The following is a 21,336-nucleotide window of genomic DNA, read 5'->3' on the forward strand; positions in this document are numbered from 1 at the left end:
TCCATCTGCTCTCAGCAGTACTTAAGGCATTTTTGGGAAAAAACATGGGAAGTTGATCACCCTCCACTTGCTAAAGTTTAAACCCCTGAGAAAATCTGAACAGATCAGAATGACAGACCACCTCCCCTTAGTCTCCATTAATCACTTTGTCTCAGAGAAATCACTGTATTTTCCCTGGGGGCAGCAAAAATGCTGAGGGTTTATGATATCCAAGAATACCAGGACAGAATGGAGGGAGCATAAAAAGAAAAGTGCAGAACTCTTGAACACAAAAGGAGGCCTGTGTCTGTTACAGGGGACAGTGTACTGGAAATTGCTTTGATTATGCTTACAGGTGTCTCCTCTATCTCTACAATGTCTTTTTCTCCATGAATAGGTCCTTATGCCAAGGATCAGCAAATGTCCAACAGCAGCTCCATCAGCCACTTCCTCCTGCTGGCATTGGCAGACACGCGGCAGCTGCAGCTCCTGCACTTCTGCCTCTTGCTGGGCATCTCCCTGGCTGCCCTCCTGGGCAACGGCCTCATCATCAGTGCCATAGCCTGCGGCCACCACCTGCACATGCCCATGTTCTTCTTCCTGCTCAACCTGGCCCTCACGGACCTGGGCATGATCTGCACCATTGTCCCCAAAGCCATGCACAATTCCCTCTGGGACACCACGACCATCTCCTACACTGGATGTGCTGCTCAGGTCTTCTTCTTTGCCTTTTTCATGTCAGCAGAGCTTTCCCTCCTGACCATCATGTGCTACGACCGCTATGTATCCATCTGCAAACCCCTGCACTACGGGACCCTCCTGGGCAGCAGAGCTTGTGCCCACATGGCAGCAGCTGCCTGGGCCACTGGCTTTCTCTATTCACTGATGCACACAGCCAATACATTTTCCCTGCCCCTGTGCCATGGCAATGCCCTCGGCCAGTTCTTCTGTGAAATCCCACAGATCCTCAAGCTCTCCTGCTCCAAATCCTACCTCAGGGAATTTGGGCTCATTGTGTTTTCCATTTCTTTACTATTTGGTTGTTTTCTGTTCATTGTTGTTACCTATGTGCAGATCTTCAGGGCTGTGCTGAGGATCCCCTCTGAGCAGGGACGGCACAAAGCCTTTTCCACCTGCCTCCCTCACCTGGCTGTGCTCTCCCTGTTTCTCAGCACTGGTTTTTTTGCCTACCTGAAGCCCCCCTCCATGACCTCCCCATCCCTGGATCTGACCCTGTCAGTTCTGTACTCGGTGGTGCCTCCAGCCCTGAACCCCCTCATCTACAGCCTAAGGAACCAGGAGCTCAAGGCTGCAGTGAGGAGACTGATGACTGGATGGTTTTGGAAATATTAAGGGCTGGCCTATTTCTGCCAATCATTTGTAATAAAAGTAATTTTTGATAGTTCTTGTTCATTTGGTTGTGGGTTTTTTCTTTTATTTACTTTTTTAATGTTGTCCACAAAGAAAAGTCACTTTTTATGCCATTTCCCATTTTGTTTCTCTCTACCATTCCTATGGTCACAGACTGTGTCAATGAGGGGCTATGCCCTTGCTGCCTTTAAATGAACTAAAGGATGTCCCAGCAAAGTTTTCTGCAGAGATGCCCTTTTGTTGCCTTCTCTGGAGCTGCAGCAGCAATATCTGTGTGCAGAGCTGGGGGCAGATCAGTGCTGGCACAGCAGCTGTGTGCAGCCACAGCAGCACTTGGTGTTGCCCGTGCTGCTGCCGTGGCCCTGCCCCGCTGCCCTGGTGGCCCTGGTGTTGCTGCAGGGCCTGAGTGCTCTCGGGGCTGGGCACAGTACTGGGAGTGGCAGTGCCGGGGCTGCAGCAGGGACAGGCCATGGGCACTGCTGGGGCAGCACTGACGCCTCAGCCCAGGGCCTGGGGGCTCCAGGCTCCTTGCCCAGGCTCTCTCAAGAACACACCCAGGCCAATGCTCAGCACAGAAAAGCCCTGTGAGCAGCCCCAGGCTGGCCGTGGGCAGGCTGGGGGCAAACAGCATGGCTGGGGCTCTGCAAGGGCCCTGGGGGAGACGGGAAGGAGCAGCAGAGCAGGGGCTGATCCATCCCCGGTGCGCTGCACAGCCCAGGGCAGCTTCCCAGAGCGCCCTGATGGAGCTGCCAACAACATCCCCCCCTCTGCAGCCCTGGCCTCTCCCCCAGCTCACACAGGTGCCCATCCTTGCAGGCACAGACACGGCAGCACTGGCTCAGCAGCCCCTGTTTGCATTGCACACAGCAGGGGGAGCATGCCCATGCTGTTGCTGTGGGGACATGAACCTGAGGGAGCACAAATGCCATCAGCCCCTGGGGCCAGCAAGGGCTGGGGGACCCCAGGGAAACCACTCAGCTTTGTCCTGGCCTCTGCACTCAGCCAGAAAGTTTGTTCCCATCATCCGGGAGTTTCCTGTGCCACTGCAGATGCTGTTGTTCAGAGCCAGGGCTGCCTGGCAGCCACCCCCAAAGTGCCCTGAGCATTTCCTTTGCTTCACCTTTGCTTTCTGTACTCTTTGCTTGTACAAATTTCTTCCTCTTGCCCATTCCTGTCCCCTGCCTGGCAAACAGCCAATCCCTGTTTGCCCTTTCCTCTCTGGCCCCACTCCCCATTGCAGTTCCTGACTTGGCACCATGGGAACGTCCCTTGGGGAGCAGGATCATCCTACAAGTGCTGCAGGAATTGTCTGCAGGCTCCTGCAGTGCCTGGTGCTGCTCCCTTGCCAGAGGCACCCCAGGCCAGGGGGGCACATCTGGGCTGCTGTGTCTGGCTCTGGGGCTCCCTGTTCTGGGCAGTGAGGAGGAGCTGCAGAGGCTCTGCAGGACTGACAGGATGGGCTTTGGGGCTGGCAGGAGAAGCTGAGGGACCTGGGCTGCTGGAGCTTCTGAAGAGGAGGCTCAGGACTCATCATGCAACTGCTCCAAGGGTGGTTTCAGAGAATCCCAGAATCATCAAAGTTGGATAAGGCCTTGGAGATTCTCAAGTCCACGCTGTGCCCTGACACTGCCTTGTGTCCTCTGATCCTCCTCTTCTCCAGGATAAACAACCCCAGCTGCTCCCTCAGCCACTCCTCACAGGAGTTGTGTTCCAGACCCCTCCCCAGCCCTGTTGTCCTTCTCTGGACACACTCCAGCCCCTCCATGGCCTTCCTAAATTGGGGGCCCCAGAACTGCAAAGAGCACTTGAGGTGCTGCCCAAGCAGTGCTGAGTGCAGGGGAAGAATCCCTGCCCTGCTCCTGCTGGCCACACCATTCCTGATCCAGGCCAGGAGCCATTGGCATTCTTGCCCACCTGGGCACTCTGCTGGCTCATGTCCAGCCTGCTGTCCATCAGTCCCTGCAGGTCCCTTTCTGCCTGGCTGCTGTCCAGCCACTCTGTCCCCAGCCTGTAGCGCTGCAGGGGTTGCTGTGGCCAAAGTGCACGACCTGGCACTTGGAGTTATTAAACCTCACCTTGTTGGGTTTGGCCCCTGCCTCTATCCTGTCCAGGAGCCCTTCTCCCAGCATGAGCCCAGTTGCTGCCCCTGTGTCCTTCCAGTTTCCTTGTCACTCCCAGGATGATCCTGGTCACTTCCCCTCACTCCTGGCAGGGTCCCTCCTCTTCCCAGTATGAGCCCAGGCACTCACAGTCGTTCCCCTTTATGCAACTTGTCCCCAACATGGTCCCAGTTGCTCCCAGTTGCTCCCACTTTCATCCAGTGTGTTCCCAGTTCCACCAGTTGCCCATAGTATAGTACCTCCCAGTATGATGCCAGTCTCTCCCAGCAGGGCCCCAGTCACTCACACTTGCCCCCAGTTGCCCCCAGCATGGTCCCAGTTCCCCCAGCACATTCCCAGTGGCTCCCAGTGTGGTCCCAGTCACCACCTGCATGGTCTCAGCCACTCCCAGTACATCCCAGTTGCCTGAACATTCTCATAGTCATTGCCAGGCACTCCCAGTTACCTCAGTGTGGTTCAGCTGGCCTCAGTTTTATCCCAGTCACTGCCAGGAAATCCCAGTTGTCACCAGCATGCATCCTGTCATTCCCAGTTGTTCCCAGTTCCTCCCAGTGTGTGCACAGGCAGCTCCCAACATGGGCCTGGTAGCTCCCAGTAACCCCAGTCAGGGTCTATTGACACCCACTATAGTCCCAGTAGGATCCCAGTCACTCCCAGTATGATGCCAGTGGCCCCCAGTGGGATCCCAGTTGCTCCCTGTCAATGCCAGCAGGACCCCAGTAGTGTCCAGTATGATCCTCATGCCTCCCAGTCTCTCCCAGTATATCCCAGTTGCCCCCAGCATGCTCCCAGTCACTCCCACTTCCTCCCAGTTCCTTTCAGCATGATTCCAGTTGCTCACAGCCCCTCCCAGTCAATCCCAGTATGATTCCAGTCACCCACAGTGTGATCCCAGTCTCAGCCAGCATGGACCCAGCTGCTCCCACTGTGATCCCAGTATGATCCCAGCTGCTGCCAGAATAGTCCCAGTTCTTCCCAGTTCCTCCCAGTATGATCCCAGTTGTCCCTCGAATAGTCCCAGTCCCTCTCAGCATGGTCCCACTCACTCCCAGTTGCTGCTGGCATGGTCCCAGCTGTTTGCAGTGTGATTCCAGTGCCCCCAGTATGGTCACAGACACTCCCAGTATATCCCAGTGTGCCCAGTAATGTTATGGTTAGCTCAGAATGATCCCAGTCTTTCCCAGTTCCTCCCAGTTGCCTCCAGCATGATTTCAGTTTCTGGCAGTTGCCTGAAGTAATGTCTTAGTTGCTCCCAATATAATCCCAGTTATAGTCTCAGTCCCCTCAGCATGGTTCCAGTACCTTCCAGTTGATCCCAGTTGCTCCCAATGTGTCCACATTTTCCTCCCAGCATGGGCCCAGTAGCTCCCAGTAACCCCCAGTCAGGATCCATTCTCATCTGCTGTAATCCCAGTGGCTCCCAGGATGATCCCAGTTGCACCCAGTCCACACCAGTATGGTTACAACCACCCCCGGTATGATCCCAGTCACTCCCAGATCCTCCCAGTATGATTCCAGTCATGCTCAGAGTGACTCCCTGTCACTCCCAGTGTGGGCCCAGTTGCTCCCAGTCACCTCCAGCATAGTTCCAGTCAGAGCCAGCACCTTTCCAGTCACTCCCAGTCTGGTTCCAGTAGGATCCCAGTCACTCTCAGATACTCCTAATACTTTTCCAGTCACTCCCAGTATGATGCCTGTCAGTATGACCCCAGCATGGGCCCAGCTGCTCCCATTATCATCCAGTGGGGTTCCAGTTGCTCCCATTTACCCCCACTGTGGTTTCAATCAGTCCCAGCATATTCCAATTACTCCCAGCATGTTCCCAGTTAGTCCCAGTTGTCCTCAGTTGCTTCCAGCCTGATCCCAGTTGCTCACAGCCACTCCCAGTCACCCTCAGTGCAGTCCCAGTTGCTCCAAGTATGACCCAGTATGATCCCAGTTGCCCCCAGCATGGTTCCAGTTGCTCCCTGTTCCTCCCAGTGTGATCCCAGTTGAACCCTGTAACCCTTCTATAGTCCCAGTCACTCCCCATGTGATCCCAGTCCCTGCCAGCATGATCCCAGTCATGCCCAGTTGCCCCCAGTGTAGACCCACTCACTCCCACTCACTCCCAGTTGCCCCTACCATGGTCCCAGTTCTCCCTAGCATGGTCCCTCTTGTTCCCAGTCATTCCCAGTAGGATTACAAACACTCCCAGTACATCCCAGTTTCCCTCAGCATGTCCATGGTTCTTCCCAGACACTCACAGTGATCCCAGTAAGGTGCTTGTTATCCCAGTATGTTCTCAGTCATGCCCAGCATATCCCAGTTGCCTCCAGCCTGCATCCAGTAATTCCCAGTTCCTCCAGTTTGCTTGCAGCATGATGCCAGTTTCTCTCAGTTGCTCCCAGTGGCCCAAAGTGTGATCCCAGTTGCTCCCTTTCAATACCAATAGGAGCCTAGGAAGCTCCAGTATGATCCTTGTCACATGCCAGCACTCCCAGTATGGTCCCAGTATAATCCCAGTAACTTCCAATCACTCCCAGTATGGTCCCAGTTGCCTCCAGCTAGATCAATCCAGTCAGTCCCAGTATGATGCCATTTGCTCCCAGTTGCTCCCAGTTGCTCCCAGTATGGGGGATGATGTGCATGGTGTGTTCCCAGTCACTCTCAGACACTCCCAGTATTAGTCCAGTCCCTCCCAGTATGACCCAAAGATGAGCCCAGTGTGCTCCCAGTCCCTGCCAGTATGAACCAGTTGTGCCCCACATGGTTCCAGTTGTTCCCTTTCACCCTCACTTTTGTTCCAGTCCCTTCCAGTCTCTCCCAGTGTACCCCAGTTCCTTCCAGCACATTCCCAGTCACTCCCAGTTCCTTCCAGCATGATCCTATTTGCTCACAACCACTCCCAATCAGCCTCAGTGTAGTGGCACTCACTGCCAGTATGATCCCAGTCACCTCCAGCATGACCCCAGTTCATCCCAGTATAAACCCAGTGGCTTCCAATCACCCCAGCACGCACCCAGTCACTACCAGTTCCTCCCAGTTGCTCCTTGCATGATCCCAGTTGCTCGGAGCTTCTCCTGGTCACCCTCAGAATGATCCCAGTCACTCCCAGTATATCCCATCTGTCCCCAATATGGTCTCAATTGCACCCTGCAGGCTCCTACTCCATCCCAGTGTGATCCCAGTATACCAGTCTCCCTCAGTGTGATCGCAGTCTGCCCCAGCATGGGCCCAGCTGCTCCCAGTATGATCCCCGTAGTATCCCAGTACAATCCCAGTCATTGGAGATGTTGATCTTTGACATCCCTGAATGATCCCTTTTGGTCCTGAAAGAGACTTGCAGAATCCTGAAACAAAGAACTGCTAAAGAAAAATCGCTAATAACTATTTTAAAAAATCCATTGATAATTATCAAACAATATTGAGAAAATTTCTGGAATGCTCTAGCCACTATCCTTAATTGAATCACTTGGGCTGAGTCTGACTTGTGGCTTTCCAGTACTTTGAGCTGGTAGCTCTGGCCACCATTTTTTTTTTTTTTTTTACCTGCACCACTGGGTGGGACAGAGTCCCTGGCCCCAGTCCGAGTGGGCGGACCAAGGACCCCAGACCAGGCCCACAGAACAGAGCCCCAGGCCTGAGTAGGGGGATCAAAGCCCACAAACCTGGTGGTGGGCAGGCCAAACAGCCCAGACCTGGCCTGCAGGGCAGGGTCTTTGTTCTCACAGCCCACCCCCACCGTGCTGCCAGTGCCTCGGCAGCAGGAGTGACCGAACGCTTTTTCCCTCTCCCCCCAGAACCACCAGTGCACACTGGCAGCTGGGAAGGAGAAGCTTTCCCAGGGATCTCCATCCCAGATCTGCAGGTCTTCTTTCCCCAGAAAAAGTGAGCGATGCTCGCTATCCACCCCCCCACCGAACCCCACGATTCACATTCCAGTGTTCCTGTTTTCTGCTCCTCAACATCATCCCCATCCCCTCCGGGCTTGTGGCCAGAGGCAGCGCCTCTGGGAGACACATCCCCCACGCCGCTGGTGCATGTGAGGGGAGTCAGGCACCCCAAATCCCAGCGAGAAGCCGCTGACCAAATGTGAATCAGCCTGTGAAAAATGTTGTGTCCCAGAAAAACACTGAGTTTGAAAGTTTTCAGCTGGGAGGCACGGGCAGTTAGCAAATGAGCCCTGCCTCCCCTGAGGGACAAGCCAGCGTCCCCTTCTTCTCTCCCAGCTTCCACCACAGGGGTGTTATGAGAAGCTTGACTAGGCCAATATTCAAGCAGCAATTAATTAATTAATTTATTAATATGGTAAAGTAAGAGCAATACAGCGCTGGGTACAGTGGGGGATGTTTTCCCTCCAACTGCACACTGGTAGTTGATGCTTACAGGTATTTATAGGGGTACTCAGCTTTCTCAGCAGTTTCTATTCCCAATTTTTATGTCACAATTCTATACCTATTGTGATGTATTTTTTCTCAGGATGTATCCCAGAAAGGAATATCACCAGATGGTGATGGTCCAGTTTCCGAAAGAAGGAACAAATCTCCCAGATGGTGAGGTCCAGCTCTCCAGATGTGGGCCCACCTTTTAATTGCAGAGACTATAAATCTCATAACAGTGATGTCCAGCTTCCCTTGGTTGAAACTATTATTCCTTGAGTTGATGTTCATCATCCTTTCTCAAGCTGCTTTTCTCTGTTTTGTTAAGATGTGAGATAAGCATGTTTCCTTTCATATATTCTAAAGCTATAGTTTCAAAGACTCTTAGTAAAAGCAATATTCTAAAATTATACTTCAGAAGGTTATTATTGCAAAACTCTTTAAGGCTTAACTACAAGCAGAAAGTTCCTGTCAAAAAGCAACATTCTTAAAGCTTTGATTCAAATGCTCCTAAATCAACTTAAGACTTATAAAGGTTAATTACGAACAAAAGATAGGCTCAAAGGCCTTCTTCCATGCTTTACTTTCCTCAGTAATTATTAGAATTCATCTTTATAACTGTCCCATGGTCGGTTTCCACCCATATTACAATCACAAATACCATGTTGCCTGTATGTACCTGACACGAAACACAGCTTTCTATTTCACAGGAGGCACAGGGACGGCTCCTGTGAGAAGCTGCTGGAAGCTTCCACCGTGTCTGGCACAGCCAATTCCTGGTGGCTTCAAAGATGGACCTGCTGCTGGCAAAAGCTGGGCCAGTTACAAATTGTGGCAATGCCTCTGTGATAACAGATTTAAAAAGAAATCAAAATAGAGATTGTGGCGCAGTTTTAACTCCAGCCAGAGGAGAGCAGAGGGAGAACATGTGAGAAGAACAACTCTGAAGGCATCCAGGTCAGTGCAGAAGGAGGGGCAGGAGGTGCTCCAGGCCCTGGAGACCCCTGCAGGAGAGCCATGGAGAGAGGGGCCCTGCTCCCAGGCTGGAGCAGCCTGTCCCTGGAGGAATGCACCCCCTGGAAGAGTGACCCATGCTGCAGCAGTTTGGGAAGGACTGTTGTCCCTGGCATGGACTCACACTGCAGCAGTTTGCAGAGGGCTGTTCCCCTGAAATGGACTCACATGGGAGAAGCTCCTGCAGAACTGTCTCCCATGGGAGGGACCCACGGTGCATCAGGGGAACCACTCCTCTCCCTGAGCAGGGGCAGAAGCCATGGGTGATGAACTGACCATAACCCCCCTTCCTTGTCTCCCTGCACTGCTGGGGTGGGAGGCAGAGCTGGGAAGGAGGGAAGTGAGGAGCTTATTGTATTTCCCCTTTTGCTGCTCTGACTTTGTTAGTAATAAATGAATTTCATATCTGTAAGCTAAGCTCATTTTTCCAGGACAGTATTTGATGAGTGATCTCGCCCAGTCCTTATCTCAACCCACAAACCCTTTACTAAATTTTCTTTGTCCAGCTGCAGAGGGGAGTGAGTGAGCAGCCCACATGGATGCCTGGCATTTGGCCTGGGTCAACTTACGACACCTTGGTACCACAGGGTCACAATGGACCCTTGGTTCTATGGGATCTCATTGGTTCCATCAGGCCCTGCAGGGCCACTTCATTCAACAAGGCCCCAAAGTTTCACAGTGGTCTCCAGGATTCCATGAGGCCCTGCAATGTCAAAATGGACCTTTAGATCCATGGGGGCACAGTGTCACAATGGGCTCTTTTGGTTCCACAGCTTCACAATGGCCCCTCGGTTCCATGTGTCCTGCACTGTTCCATGAATCCTTAGGTCCACGGGGTCCTGTAGGGTCACAATGGTCTCCTTGGTTTCATGGTGACACAGTTGCCATAATTTCCATGATATCACAACTGCCCATGGATCCCAAGAGGCCCCAGAGTGTGACAATGGCCCCTTTCTTCCATGTCACCCTGTAGTGTCACAATGGTGTCCATGATTCCATCAGGCCCTGCAGTGTCACCATGGGCAGTTGGTTCAATGACACTCCACAATGTCACCACGGCCCCATGGTTCCACAGAGCCCCACTGTGTCACTGTGGTCCCTTTGCCTCCAAGGCTCAGGAGTGCCAGAGTGACCCTTTGGTTCCACCAAGCCTTGAAGTTTCAAAATGGTCTCCATGGTTTCATGAGTACCCCCTGTGTCACAAGAGACCTTTGGTTCCCTGAAGTTCTTCAGTGTCACAATGTGCCCTTGGTTGCATGAGGTTTGGTAGAATCCCAATTGACTCCTTGGTTCCATGAATCCCTGCTGTGTCCATGTCCATGGTTCCATGAGTGCCCATGGTGTCACCACGGTCTCCTTGGATCCCCAGTATCACCATGGTCTCCTTGGCACCATCCAGGCCTTGTAACAAGAGACAGTGAGCCATTTTGTGCCTTAGATGAAAGGCTGCAGAACCCATGGTAGTGAGGCTGTGTCACTGATACGAAACAAAAACCACCTGAATCTGAACGCCAAATATCGTCTCAAGTACCTTGAATCCCATCCTCGACAGAGGTAGAAAATTCAAACAGAGATCCCACAGTAAATCAAAAACAGGGACCATATTTGGAATGCAGGCAAAATGCATTCAAGTGCATTCGAATGGACTCACTATGATGGGGAGGTGATCATCCCCTATTCCAAGAGTGAACTTAGGAAGGGCTGACTATTGAAGGAACTGCAGGGAACCACAATATATGAAAATTTCGCAGGTGGCATAGGTGATTCTGGGATAGGGACACCAGAAAGCAAGAGCAGATGAACCAGCGCATTCGCCACCAAGAAGATCACATTCACATGCTGTGGGCTGCAACCCCATCAGGCCGTGCCACCATCCCCTGGTACAAGGGGGGTCACGATGGTTCGTTTCACTGATCTCAGGGTGCAAAGACACACAGCAGGGGACTTTCAGTATTAACCAAAACAAATGCACTTTTTATTGAGTGCCCACAGCAGATGCAACACAAGGATTAGAAAGGAGATAAGGATAGAGAGATGGAGAAAAGGAGGGGGGGAATAGCTGCCAACAGAGAGATGAAATCCTCATGGTCTGGCCAATAGATCTGTCTGGTCATGTCGGGGAGAGTCTCAAAGCCTTTTGTTAACTCAGGGCTCTTTTATAATCTACCGCCGGGAGGGGAACAGGACGGCACATGGACGGAACAGTGGAGAATAAATCCATTGGGAACAGTGTGGTAGATAGGGACAGGCGATCGGAAGATCACGTGATGTGACAGACAGCGGCAAGATTCCTTTTCCCCTAATCCCCTGAGATAAGAGATCACCCTGGGAATGTAACTAGGAATGTAGCCCCCCTAATGACAGTAATGCTGGTAACTTTCCACTCCTTACTAACCATAGATAGTACTGCAGACCCCCTCTGACGTAGAGAAGCCCCTTAGACTATAAAACCCCGCGAGATGAGACTAAAAAGGCCTTTGAACGTCTACCACATTGGTATCTGCATGCTCTTTGGCCTGAGCGACCCTGGTGAGTTTGGGTCGCCGTGCTGCTCCTTGAAACCAGGTCGCTTTGCTTTATATCAGAAGGCAACAACTGGTGCCGGACCCAGGAGGCAGCTCGGGTAACGGGATTCGCCTGGACGAGAGACAGCGGCTGCAGTGCCGGAACCATCTGCAGTGGGGGGGATGCCCCTGGACCCGTGTGGACCTTGGAAGCCATAGCGAAGGTCGTAAGTCAGATGCATGCGCAATGGGGTATTGAGTGTCAGCTTAAAGATCTATGTCTTGCATTACCGAGCCTGATTAAGCTTGGGGCCATAGAAAGCCCAATAGACATCCTCCATCCAGAGGCTTGGGATAATTGTACAAAGGCTCTGGCCGAGGAAACCATGTCCTCAGGCTCAGAGAAAGCCCTAAAATCGTGGGGCAGAGTTATCCAGGCTCTGCAAAAAGCTCGACAAGAGCAAGAAACCTGGAAAGCTGCGCAAACTTGTTTATTAGCCACGCCGCAGCTGGGGGTAGGCGTGGCAACGCAGACCGTGGAGGATTTTGATCAGATCGGCGGCGCGGAACTGTGAACGCCGGATTCCCCCGAGCAGACCGACTTACCATCAGAGGGGGGGGAACACGCGTGGGCATTTTGGCAGGGGCTTGTGGAGGAGGCACGAGAAGCGTCCGGACTGTCGGACCCTGTAAGGATCGATAAAAAAGCCCCCCCACCCTATGCGTTTGAAAATGGCACCAAACCACGCGTTCAGGGCGGAAAGGAAGATGCGGAGGGCGGAAATGCAGTCAGCCTGCTTAACAACGCATGCGTGGGCGAGCAGGGAGAAGGGGCGGCCCTCGCAGAGGAGCGTAAGACCAATCAGAGTGCTCAGTTCACATTAGGTCCTTATAAGGCAAGGACCTCCCCCAGCAGGAGGTGGTGGGACCCCAGGGGGAGGGAACGGCCAGACCCCCGCAAGAAGGGGCGGGGTCGGAGCCCAAGAAAACGGCAGAGCAGCCCGGAAATGTCCGGCCAGTCGACTTCCGGCTCGGACTCAGACTCGAGCTCCGAGCTTGAGAGGGGATCGGGGGGTTCTGACTCGGATTCTAGTTTTAACAGAAAGAGAGCAGAGGCATATAAGGTCACTAGCCACAGCGCTCCTACATGGGTGAAGGGGTTATCAGAGAAAGACCGAACCCCGCTTACAGACTGGTGGAAAATAAAAATAGCGTGTGCAGAATGGGCTCCGTCGGCGACGCTGGTGTTTCCGGTCTGGGTGGGGGGAGCAGGCGGAAACCAAAGGACCTATTCCCCGGTAAACCCGAAAGACGTACAGGCAATTATTAAAGCGATTGCAGACACGGGAATTAATTCTGCCATGGTTTCCACACTCATTGACAGCGTTTTTTGGAGGGGATGACATGCTACCTTTTGATATTAAGCAGACTTGCAGGATGATTTTCGATGGGGCAGGGATGATTGTTTTTAAACAGGAATGGGAGGACAACTGTATAAAGCAGCTAGCCTTGGTAATGGGAGCAGACTTGCACCGCAGCAGCAGTATGGCAGTCAGGAGAACAGTGGCAATGTGTCAAGGCAACCGACCCCATGCTTTCAGTCCAACAGCTTGAAGCAGCAGCCATAGTGCTAGCGTGCAGACTGTTCCCAGAAGAACACCCTAACATTGTGACTGACTCCATATTTGTGGCCAAGCTCTGCCTAGCCATGTCTGGACCAGGTGTGTCAGTGTCTACAGTGGCAACGATGCTGGAGGAAGCAGTCTATTCACGGAAAGGCACCATATCAGTCATCCATGTCAACAGCCATGACCTAATCAAAGGATTCTACCAAATAGGCAATGACAAGGCTGCCACCACCGCAAAGGGTGTATGGACACTGAAAGAAGCTTTTCAGTTGCACGAATCCCTTCACATCGGAGCTAAAGCACTTGAGAAAAGGTATGGGATTTCTACCACGGACGCAAAGCACGTCGTCGCCAAGTGCCCCCACTGCCAGAAGTCGCCACTGTGGTCGAGTGGCATCAACCCCAGAGGCCTCAAAGCCTCAGAAATATGGCAAACAGACTTTACACAATGCCAGCTGTTGAAACCCCGAGCGTGGCTTGCAGTTACCGTAGATACGTACAGCGGCATGATCGTGGCCACACAGCATCTCAAGACCAATTCCAAAGCGACCATCCAACATTGGCTAACAGCCATGGCATGCCTTGGAGTTCCAAAACAAATTAAAACAGACAATGGCACAAACTTCATCTCAAAGATGGTCCAAGCATTTGTCTCAAAATGGAACATTGCCTTGGTACATGGCATCCCATACAACAGCACCGGACAAGCCATCGTCGAAAGAGCAAACCAGACTCTGAAAACTAAGCTGGAAGTACTAGCAAAGACAGAAGGCTTGCTTCACCAATGCCATTCCCCCAAGTGACCAGGTGCGCACACTAGCAACCGCGCTGCTAGCGTTAAATCAATTCCCTAGGGGGGATGAAACAAACAGTCCAGCCCAGAGACACTGGGCCACTCGAGCACTAGAGGAAGGCCCACGGGCTGTGATCAAGAACGAACTAGGGGAGTGGGAACAGGGCTGGAGACTAGTGCTCACAGGGCGGGGGTATGCGGCCGTTAAAAAGGATGTGGACGTTAAATGGTGTCCGCTCAAATCTAATAAACCAAACCTTCAAAGAGAAACTCATGAGAATTGTGAGACTTTGTTTGCAGGACTGGATCTTTGGACGCCCCCGCAACCCATATGCCCCGCCCCACTACTGGGAAAGAGAGAGGCCATCGAGCGACCAGACATCCCCTGAGAAGCACGCACCATCAAAATCAAAGCAGTAACGGTATCTCTGTGTGATCTTGTTTCTAGGGTTAGTAGGCGGAGGACAGGCAGACACAAAATATTACCCTCACCGGCCTTTCAGGTGGGTCCTACGCCATCTTTCAGGTGAGGGGACCATCAAAGAAACTGTTACAGCCGACCGGGAACCCCAGATTTCAGGTCAATCAATCCACACCAATGCAGATGGGACACCCCCCAGAGAGGCATTACCCTAAGTCAGGTTACGGGCCAGGGCAGATGCTTTGGCAATGCAACCCTAGCTAGGTGGAAAGGCAACATCTTCACCAAAGTTGTCAAGCCTGACAGGAAAAACAATAAGTGGGTAGTCCCATCCGCATCTGGGATGTGGGTTTGCCAGCAATCTGGAGTGAGTCCCTGTGTGTTCCTTGCCAAATTCAATGACTCTAACGACTTTTGTGTCCAAGTTCTCATTGTTCCTAGGGTCCTGTACCACTCAGACGAAGAAGTGTACCAACTTTTTGAGGAACCCAGCCAGCTCCACCAAAAAGAAATAATAACAGGTATAACTATCGCAATGCTACTCGGCCTAGGAGCAGCCGGAACGGCCACGGGTGTCTCAGCCCTAGCGACCCAACACCAAGGACTGTCCCAGCTGCAAATGACCATCGATGAGGACCTGCAAAGGATCAAGAAATTCATTTCCTTTCTAGAGAAGTCAGTCTCCTCACTCTCAGATGTGGTCTTGCAGAACCAGCGAGGACTGGACCTCCTGTTCGTGCAGCAAGGGGGCCTGTGTGCTGCCTTGAAAGAGGAATGCTGCTTTTATGTGGACCACACGGAAGTCGTTGAAGACTCCATGGCCGAACTGAGAAATCGGCTAAACCTAAGAAAAGTGGATAGAGAAGCTCAACAGGGCCGGTTCGAGTCGTGGTTCAACCGGTCCCCATGGCTCACCACCCTGATTTCTACCTAATAGGCCCACTCACTATAATCTTCGGGTCTTGCATATAAAACAAACTGGTGCTATTCGTTAAAAGGCATGTAGAAACGGCTAACATTTTGTTTCTCGAGCGCCGACAATTACTTTAAGGTGTGCCAGTTACTAACACATGTCGGCGGAAGGGAACCAGGACATCAGTTTGATCATCACAGGCTCAATTTTATTGATCAGTACGGCGGGTTAAATACAGTTAATAATGAGCTTCATACATATTGCAAAAGTTGAGCTCAGGATTGGTCAGCTTACATATCAGCACCTACGCCTACTTCTACATTCCTATGGTTCTACTTTTGATACTTTCTACATATTCTTAGGATATATTCAGGACTAATCTCAACTCCCTATCCTCATGTTGCAGCAAGGTCACTGCTGACTCTTCCTTTCAGCTTGCTGACTGCTGACTTTTCTCCTTCAGCTTAACCAGTGGCATTATATCAGCGTGGCCTTTCTCAGCTAACCAATTATTAATAATGCTCTCCACATTTTCCCCATTTTCTTCTTGTGCAAGGAGATTAGTTTGCCATGTTTTTGCTATTGTACGGCTGACCATGTTTTGGATACAGTTAAAGATACAAGGCAAAATAAGCAAAAACAGTAAAATTACACCCAGCAGTCCTATAGCATAGATCACAAGGTTCCTCAGCCACGGTCCGAGTCCCAGGCCTTTAAGCCATTCATCAATTCCTAAACCGTCTTCTTCCTTAAGTTTGTGAAGTCCCTGTTGTAATTCTTTTATCTTAGTGTGAATGGACACCGAATGATCAGACAGATTCATGCAACACATTCCCTCGAACTCTTCACATCCATGTCCTTGTGCTAAGAGCAAAAAATCTACAGCAGCTCTATTTTGCAAAACAGCATGGTTAACACTTTGCACATCTGCAGTTAACATGTCTAGAATTTGTGATGTCTTGTTCAGCTCATCCCTTGCCCAGCATCCTAATTGTTTTGCTAAATTCATGGCTTTATTGGCAGATCCTCCTGGTAAGATAGTTGAAACCACCACCTGTTTGAATGTGCCCCAAAACCGTGGATCTCCTATCTTGCTGCAGTCTAAGTCATGTATGCTACGTTTTCTCCTGTTTGAATTTTGACTCAGCTGCATTAGCAAGGACACATTAGGATGAAACAATGACAATTTTCCCAAAAAACAGGGTCCACCCTGTGGTTTAGCTGGTATACCATTCCATGCCCTGTCTCCACAAATCAAAAATATTCCTGTGGGTAATTTCATTGGTGCTGTGATATTTGTGCCGTTACATTGACTGTAATGCTGTGGAGAGAATTCACTCACATTCAGGGATGAATCTAGGATGGCCCATGTTTCTTTAGGTTGGTTTAAATTCTGAGCACCCGAAAGTTTTAAGCTAAACCATCCACCAGCTGTAGTGTTAGATATGCTGGCATTTGTACTTCCAAAAAGATCCAATTCTTCAGGAGGAGAATGCAAAGAGGTGTTAAGTGATAGGATTAGTAAGCATTGACGATAGCCATCACTCTGACCTGCAGTATACCCTTGTTGCACCGGCAATGTGATGTTTGACATGTTAGACATACATAAGGTTTGATTGTTTATCAAACTGCAAAATTCTCCAGGAGACCACACCGGAAGTCCCACCAGGCATGTTCGAAATGGGTTAGTGACTCCTCCAAGACTAAGACAAAGTGATGATTGGTTAGTTTGATTAGCAAGTGTTACCCATAAATTTTCCCTTGGTTGACTAAAGTGTGTTCCTCCTACTGCTTCACTTGCTACAGCATTGAGCAGTATTACAAAAACAAACCTCATTTTTCTTTCTGCTTGCTTTGCTTCTCCTTTTCTTCCTTCTGCTTACGTTGTTTTTCCTTTCTTCGCTGTCTTTTCCCTGGTTTGCTAGATTGTCTATTGTAAGGCTGAGTCAATTCTTGAATATACTGATCTAATTCTAAATCAGCATCCTTGCTCACAAGTATAGCACGAGGTAAGTTTGAAGGCAAATCAGCTTTGCAGCGAGCTGCTATGATGCGTGAGGCTCTAGTAATTTCAAATATTCTAAGGTTTTCCTGTAACTTCCACCTAAGATATGCTATAACCACTTGTTCTGCACTCTCAAAGAGCTGTAATCCTGTCCGTCCTGGCAGGCCAGTACTTTGTTCAAGAGCTCTAACCCAGATATGATTTCGAATCCACTTTCCAAAACAAGATGTACACCATAAATATCCCAATGACTTCTGTGAATACCAATAAACCTGATTACAATCTGCACAATGCAAAGCTACCCATGCGTAGCATTTATCTTTATCCTTTTTGCAAACATAACAAGGAAGCGAATGTAAGTAAGGACCAGTATAAAATTGTGTTTCTTCAACCCAATGCAACCAATTCAATGGTGGTGATCGCAAAGCCTCTTCAGCCTCTTTACTATATGAGGCTAACAGCTCAAGGTCTTTCTTTAACACAAGGTGTATCTTATTTCGTAATCGTAGTTCTTGTTCGTTATCCTCCTCAACAACTATATCCTCCCGAGGGTCCCACAACAGTAAAATTGTTCTAATCATAGAAAATTAATTAGCAATCACTGATACCCCTGTTCAAATGAGACCGTTCCCTTTTTTGCCTTCTTTTTCTTATCAGTCTTCAATCTTGCTGCTCCTAATTTCACTGGTCCTGCCACTTTCAAACTTAATTTTTTCAACTTATCAATGCAGCAATCTAATGCTCTATCAGGATCCCCTTGGAAGGGTCCTACAACTGAATGCTGTGTTAAAGGCACTAATTTCCTACACCTTATAGAAACTATACGTGATTTACTTTGAACCTTAATTCTATTTACAATACATTGTATTTCCCATCGATAATAAGCAAGAACCTTCTGTTCAGGAGACTCATAAAGATTTAAAGCTATATATGCGTTTTGCCCCGTTTGTCTCCTTAATTCATCTTGTCAGCTTTTTCCCCACGTATGCTCGTGTTCACAAGTATGACACCACAAATCCCGTAATAATGATTGTTCTATCCAAAAGTTCTTTGACAACCCCCACAACGTAGAGCTATCCAGGCAGCACAATGTGGATTGTGACAGTCAAGGCAATGTAGTTTCGCTGGATCTGTTAAATGAAAAGTTGATAATGAGTCAATGAAACCAATCAACTCCTGGGCCGTCCGGTAGTGACGTGTCAGTGCTCTGTCCACCACTTCCGAGTACCCCTTCAATTGAAACAGTAGTGGTTGTAGGACTAGAAGCAGTTTCTTCCCCAGTCGCTCCTTGTCCTCCTCCGTAAGGCGATCCACCAGAGGCTGCATCAAAAACAGGTTTAGTCCACTTAGCAGGCACCCACAAAGGCCCTGTAGGTGAGGAAACACAAAGATACCCCCGACCCCAATATAATACTTTTGCAGGTTTTTCCCATAATCCTGTACTTGGGTTCTTATACTTAACCCAGACCTCTGTTTCCTTAGTATTTTCCTGACCTGACCTGGGATGATGTTTCATTGCAGGAGGGGTATCATCTTCCCCAAAAATGCATAAATGATTAATCACATACAAAACCTTAGCCAAACATGCTTGTGGATCTGTCAAATCTTGATGTTTTTCAATATACTGCTTAAGGGGACCGTTTGCTCTTTCCACTATTGCCTGTCCAGTAGAAGAGTATGGAATACCTGTCACATGCTTAACAGACCACTGATTCAAAAATTTCCGGACCCTAGCACTTACATAACCTCGACCATTATCCGTTTTGATACTCTTTGGAACTCCCATAACAGCGAAACAACAGATGTCTGATAACCTGTATAGCTTTCTGTCCTGCCTGAGCCGTAGCCCATATGTAATGACTATATGTACCTATGGTGATGTGCACATGCTTGACTTTACCGAATCTAGCTATGTGTGTAACATCCATTTGCCATATCTCATTTATTTTTAAACCTCGAGGATTAACTCCAATGCCTAGACCTATCCCACCATTATGATAACTACATGTTGGACATGCTCTGACAATGGCCTTGGCTTCTGACAAACTCAGCTCAAAGTGTTTTGCCAAACCTCTTGCATTTTGATGATATCTACTATGTGCTTCTCTGGCCAATGTGTGCTTGTCAATAGGACAAGAATTATCAATGGGTAGGGTAACCAATTTATCTGCACGTTCATTCCCTTCTCCTAAACCTTCAGACCATTTATGGCTCCTAATATGAATCACAGAATATGCTGCCTTTCTTTCTCGTAAAGCCTTCCTTAACTGTATCAGTAACTCATACAATCGTTTATTATTCACTTCCTTAATTGCTGCTTCCTCTATTCGTTTGACTACTCCTGCAACATACATAGAGTCTGTGACCACATTTAAAGGCTCCTGTAAGTTGGACACCGCCCATACTACTGCTAACAATTCCAAAGTTTGTAAGCTATCTGCAGGGTCTGCTGTGAGGAGTTGATGCTTCCATTGTCCTTTTTCTTGCCAGGTAACAGCAGCACGCCTTGATTTCTTTCCTGCATCTGTAAAAACTGTAATAGCTCCTTCTATGGGGTTTTCTTCTCTCAAAGGTCGAGTAATCCAGTTCCATTCTGTCATCCATTGCAAAACTCTAGGTACTAATTTACTAGTCTCTACTTTAGCAGGTGAAATCAATAATGCTTCTTGTAAATTCTTTGAATTTATCAAGTACCAGTCCAAGGTTTCTTTTTCCATAGGCAATCTAATAGTAGCAGGTTCTCTACCATCCACTTCAAGAATTCTGAGACGCCCCCTTTTGATTAATGCAGCCAATTGTTCAATTTTTGAAGATATTGTTTTCTTATGCTGTAGTGGTGGTGATAACCATTCCAACACCCGTATCTCCCCCGTTTTCTTTTGCAACTGAGAGAGAGCACCAAGCAAGTGGCAAGGGCTATTCCAAATAGTAAGGTCAATGGGGTGGTCGAGTTGTCGACGAGACACATACCCTTGCTGTACACAGTTACTAATTTGCTGCAAGGCAAGATGATGCTCCTTTGTCAGGTGTACAGGAGTAGTAGGGTCCACACCTTTTAACAAAGGCTGTAGGGCTTCTAATAAGTGATTTGGTATTCCCACACTAGGCTTCAGCCACTGTAAGTCTCCCAGCAACTTCTGTGCATCATGTAGAGTTTTAATGTCCAATTGTAATTCCAATTTTTGTGGTATCACTATTTGATCCATCAAAGTCCATCCCAAATATTTCCAGGGCTTTGTAGTCTGAATTTTCTCTGCAGCAATAACAAGTGAATATGCAGCAAGAGTATTTATAATGGTGTTAATCTGTAAAGAGGAGAACGGCTGTTGCTGTGCAAACAAAATATCGTCCATGTAATGATATATTATAGTTGCTGGCCATTTACGACGTAGTGGCTGTAATGCAGCATCAACATAAAGCTGACATAAAGTGGGAGAGTTGCGCATGCCCTGCGGAAGAGATGTCCATGCAAATCTTTTATCTGGTTCCCCACGATTTATTGCTGGTAAAGTAAAAGCAAATCTCTTCATGTCATCAGGATGCAGGCCAATAGTGAAAAAACAATCCTTTAGGTCAATAATTAAAAGTGGCCAGTGTTCTGGAATCATAGCTGGATTTGGAAGACCAGGCTGTAAGGCCCCCATTGGTTCCATTTGGTCATTTACAGCCCTCAAATCATGTATCAAACGATATTTCCCTGATTTCTTTTTGATTACAAAAATAGGTGTATTCCAAGGGCTTGTGGACAGTCTTAGGTGCCCTTTTGCATATTGTTCCTGTACCAATTCATGGGCATGCATAAGACTCTCCCCTTTTAATGGCCATTGCTTAACCATCACCGGTGTATCCGTTTTCCAGGTGAGTGGAATGGGGAAAGTCCAAGCAATGGCAATTACCCCAAAAGGGTGTTGATTAGTTAACACCACTCCCAATTGTGTTAAAATGTCCCTTCCAATTAAGCAGGAAACTGTAGGAGGCAGTTGAACAATTGAAAACACAGCAGATATTTGTTGATTCTTAAAGCACACAGACAAAGATGGCGACCTGCTTGCCAATGTAAATCCTCCCACTCCTGTGAGCATGTTTGATGAGGGAAATAGAGGCCAATGTTGTGGCCATGCTTCTGGAGAAATGATGCTAGTATCTGCTCCTGTATCCAATAATCCATAAAGGGTTATGCTTTGATGCCCATAGGTAATTTCAACCTTTTGTTTTTGTCTATTTTGT

The 21,336-nt window shown here is 49.1% G+C and overlaps 1 protein-coding gene across 1 annotated transcript; it reads left to right on the forward strand.

The window, feature by feature from the left end:
• Positions 1-555: 555 nt before the first annotated feature.
• On the forward strand, positions 556-5,465 carry LOC131096365 (olfactory receptor 14J1-like; the record flags this gene model as incomplete). Its single annotated transcript, XM_058044705.1, has 2 exons — positions 556-1,290; positions 5,451-5,465. Coding segments are annotated over 2 exons (750 nt in total), but the record flags the coding sequence as incomplete, so codon positions are not given.
• Between the last annotated feature and the right edge of the window lie 15,871 nt (positions 5,466-21,336).

Source organism: Melospiza georgiana, unplaced genomic scaffold, assembly GCF_028018845.1.
Source record: "Melospiza georgiana isolate bMelGeo1 unplaced genomic scaffold, bMelGeo1.pri scaffold_29, whole genome shotgun sequence".
Lineage (NCBI taxonomy): Eukaryota > Metazoa > Chordata > Aves > Passeriformes > Passerellidae > Melospiza > Melospiza georgiana.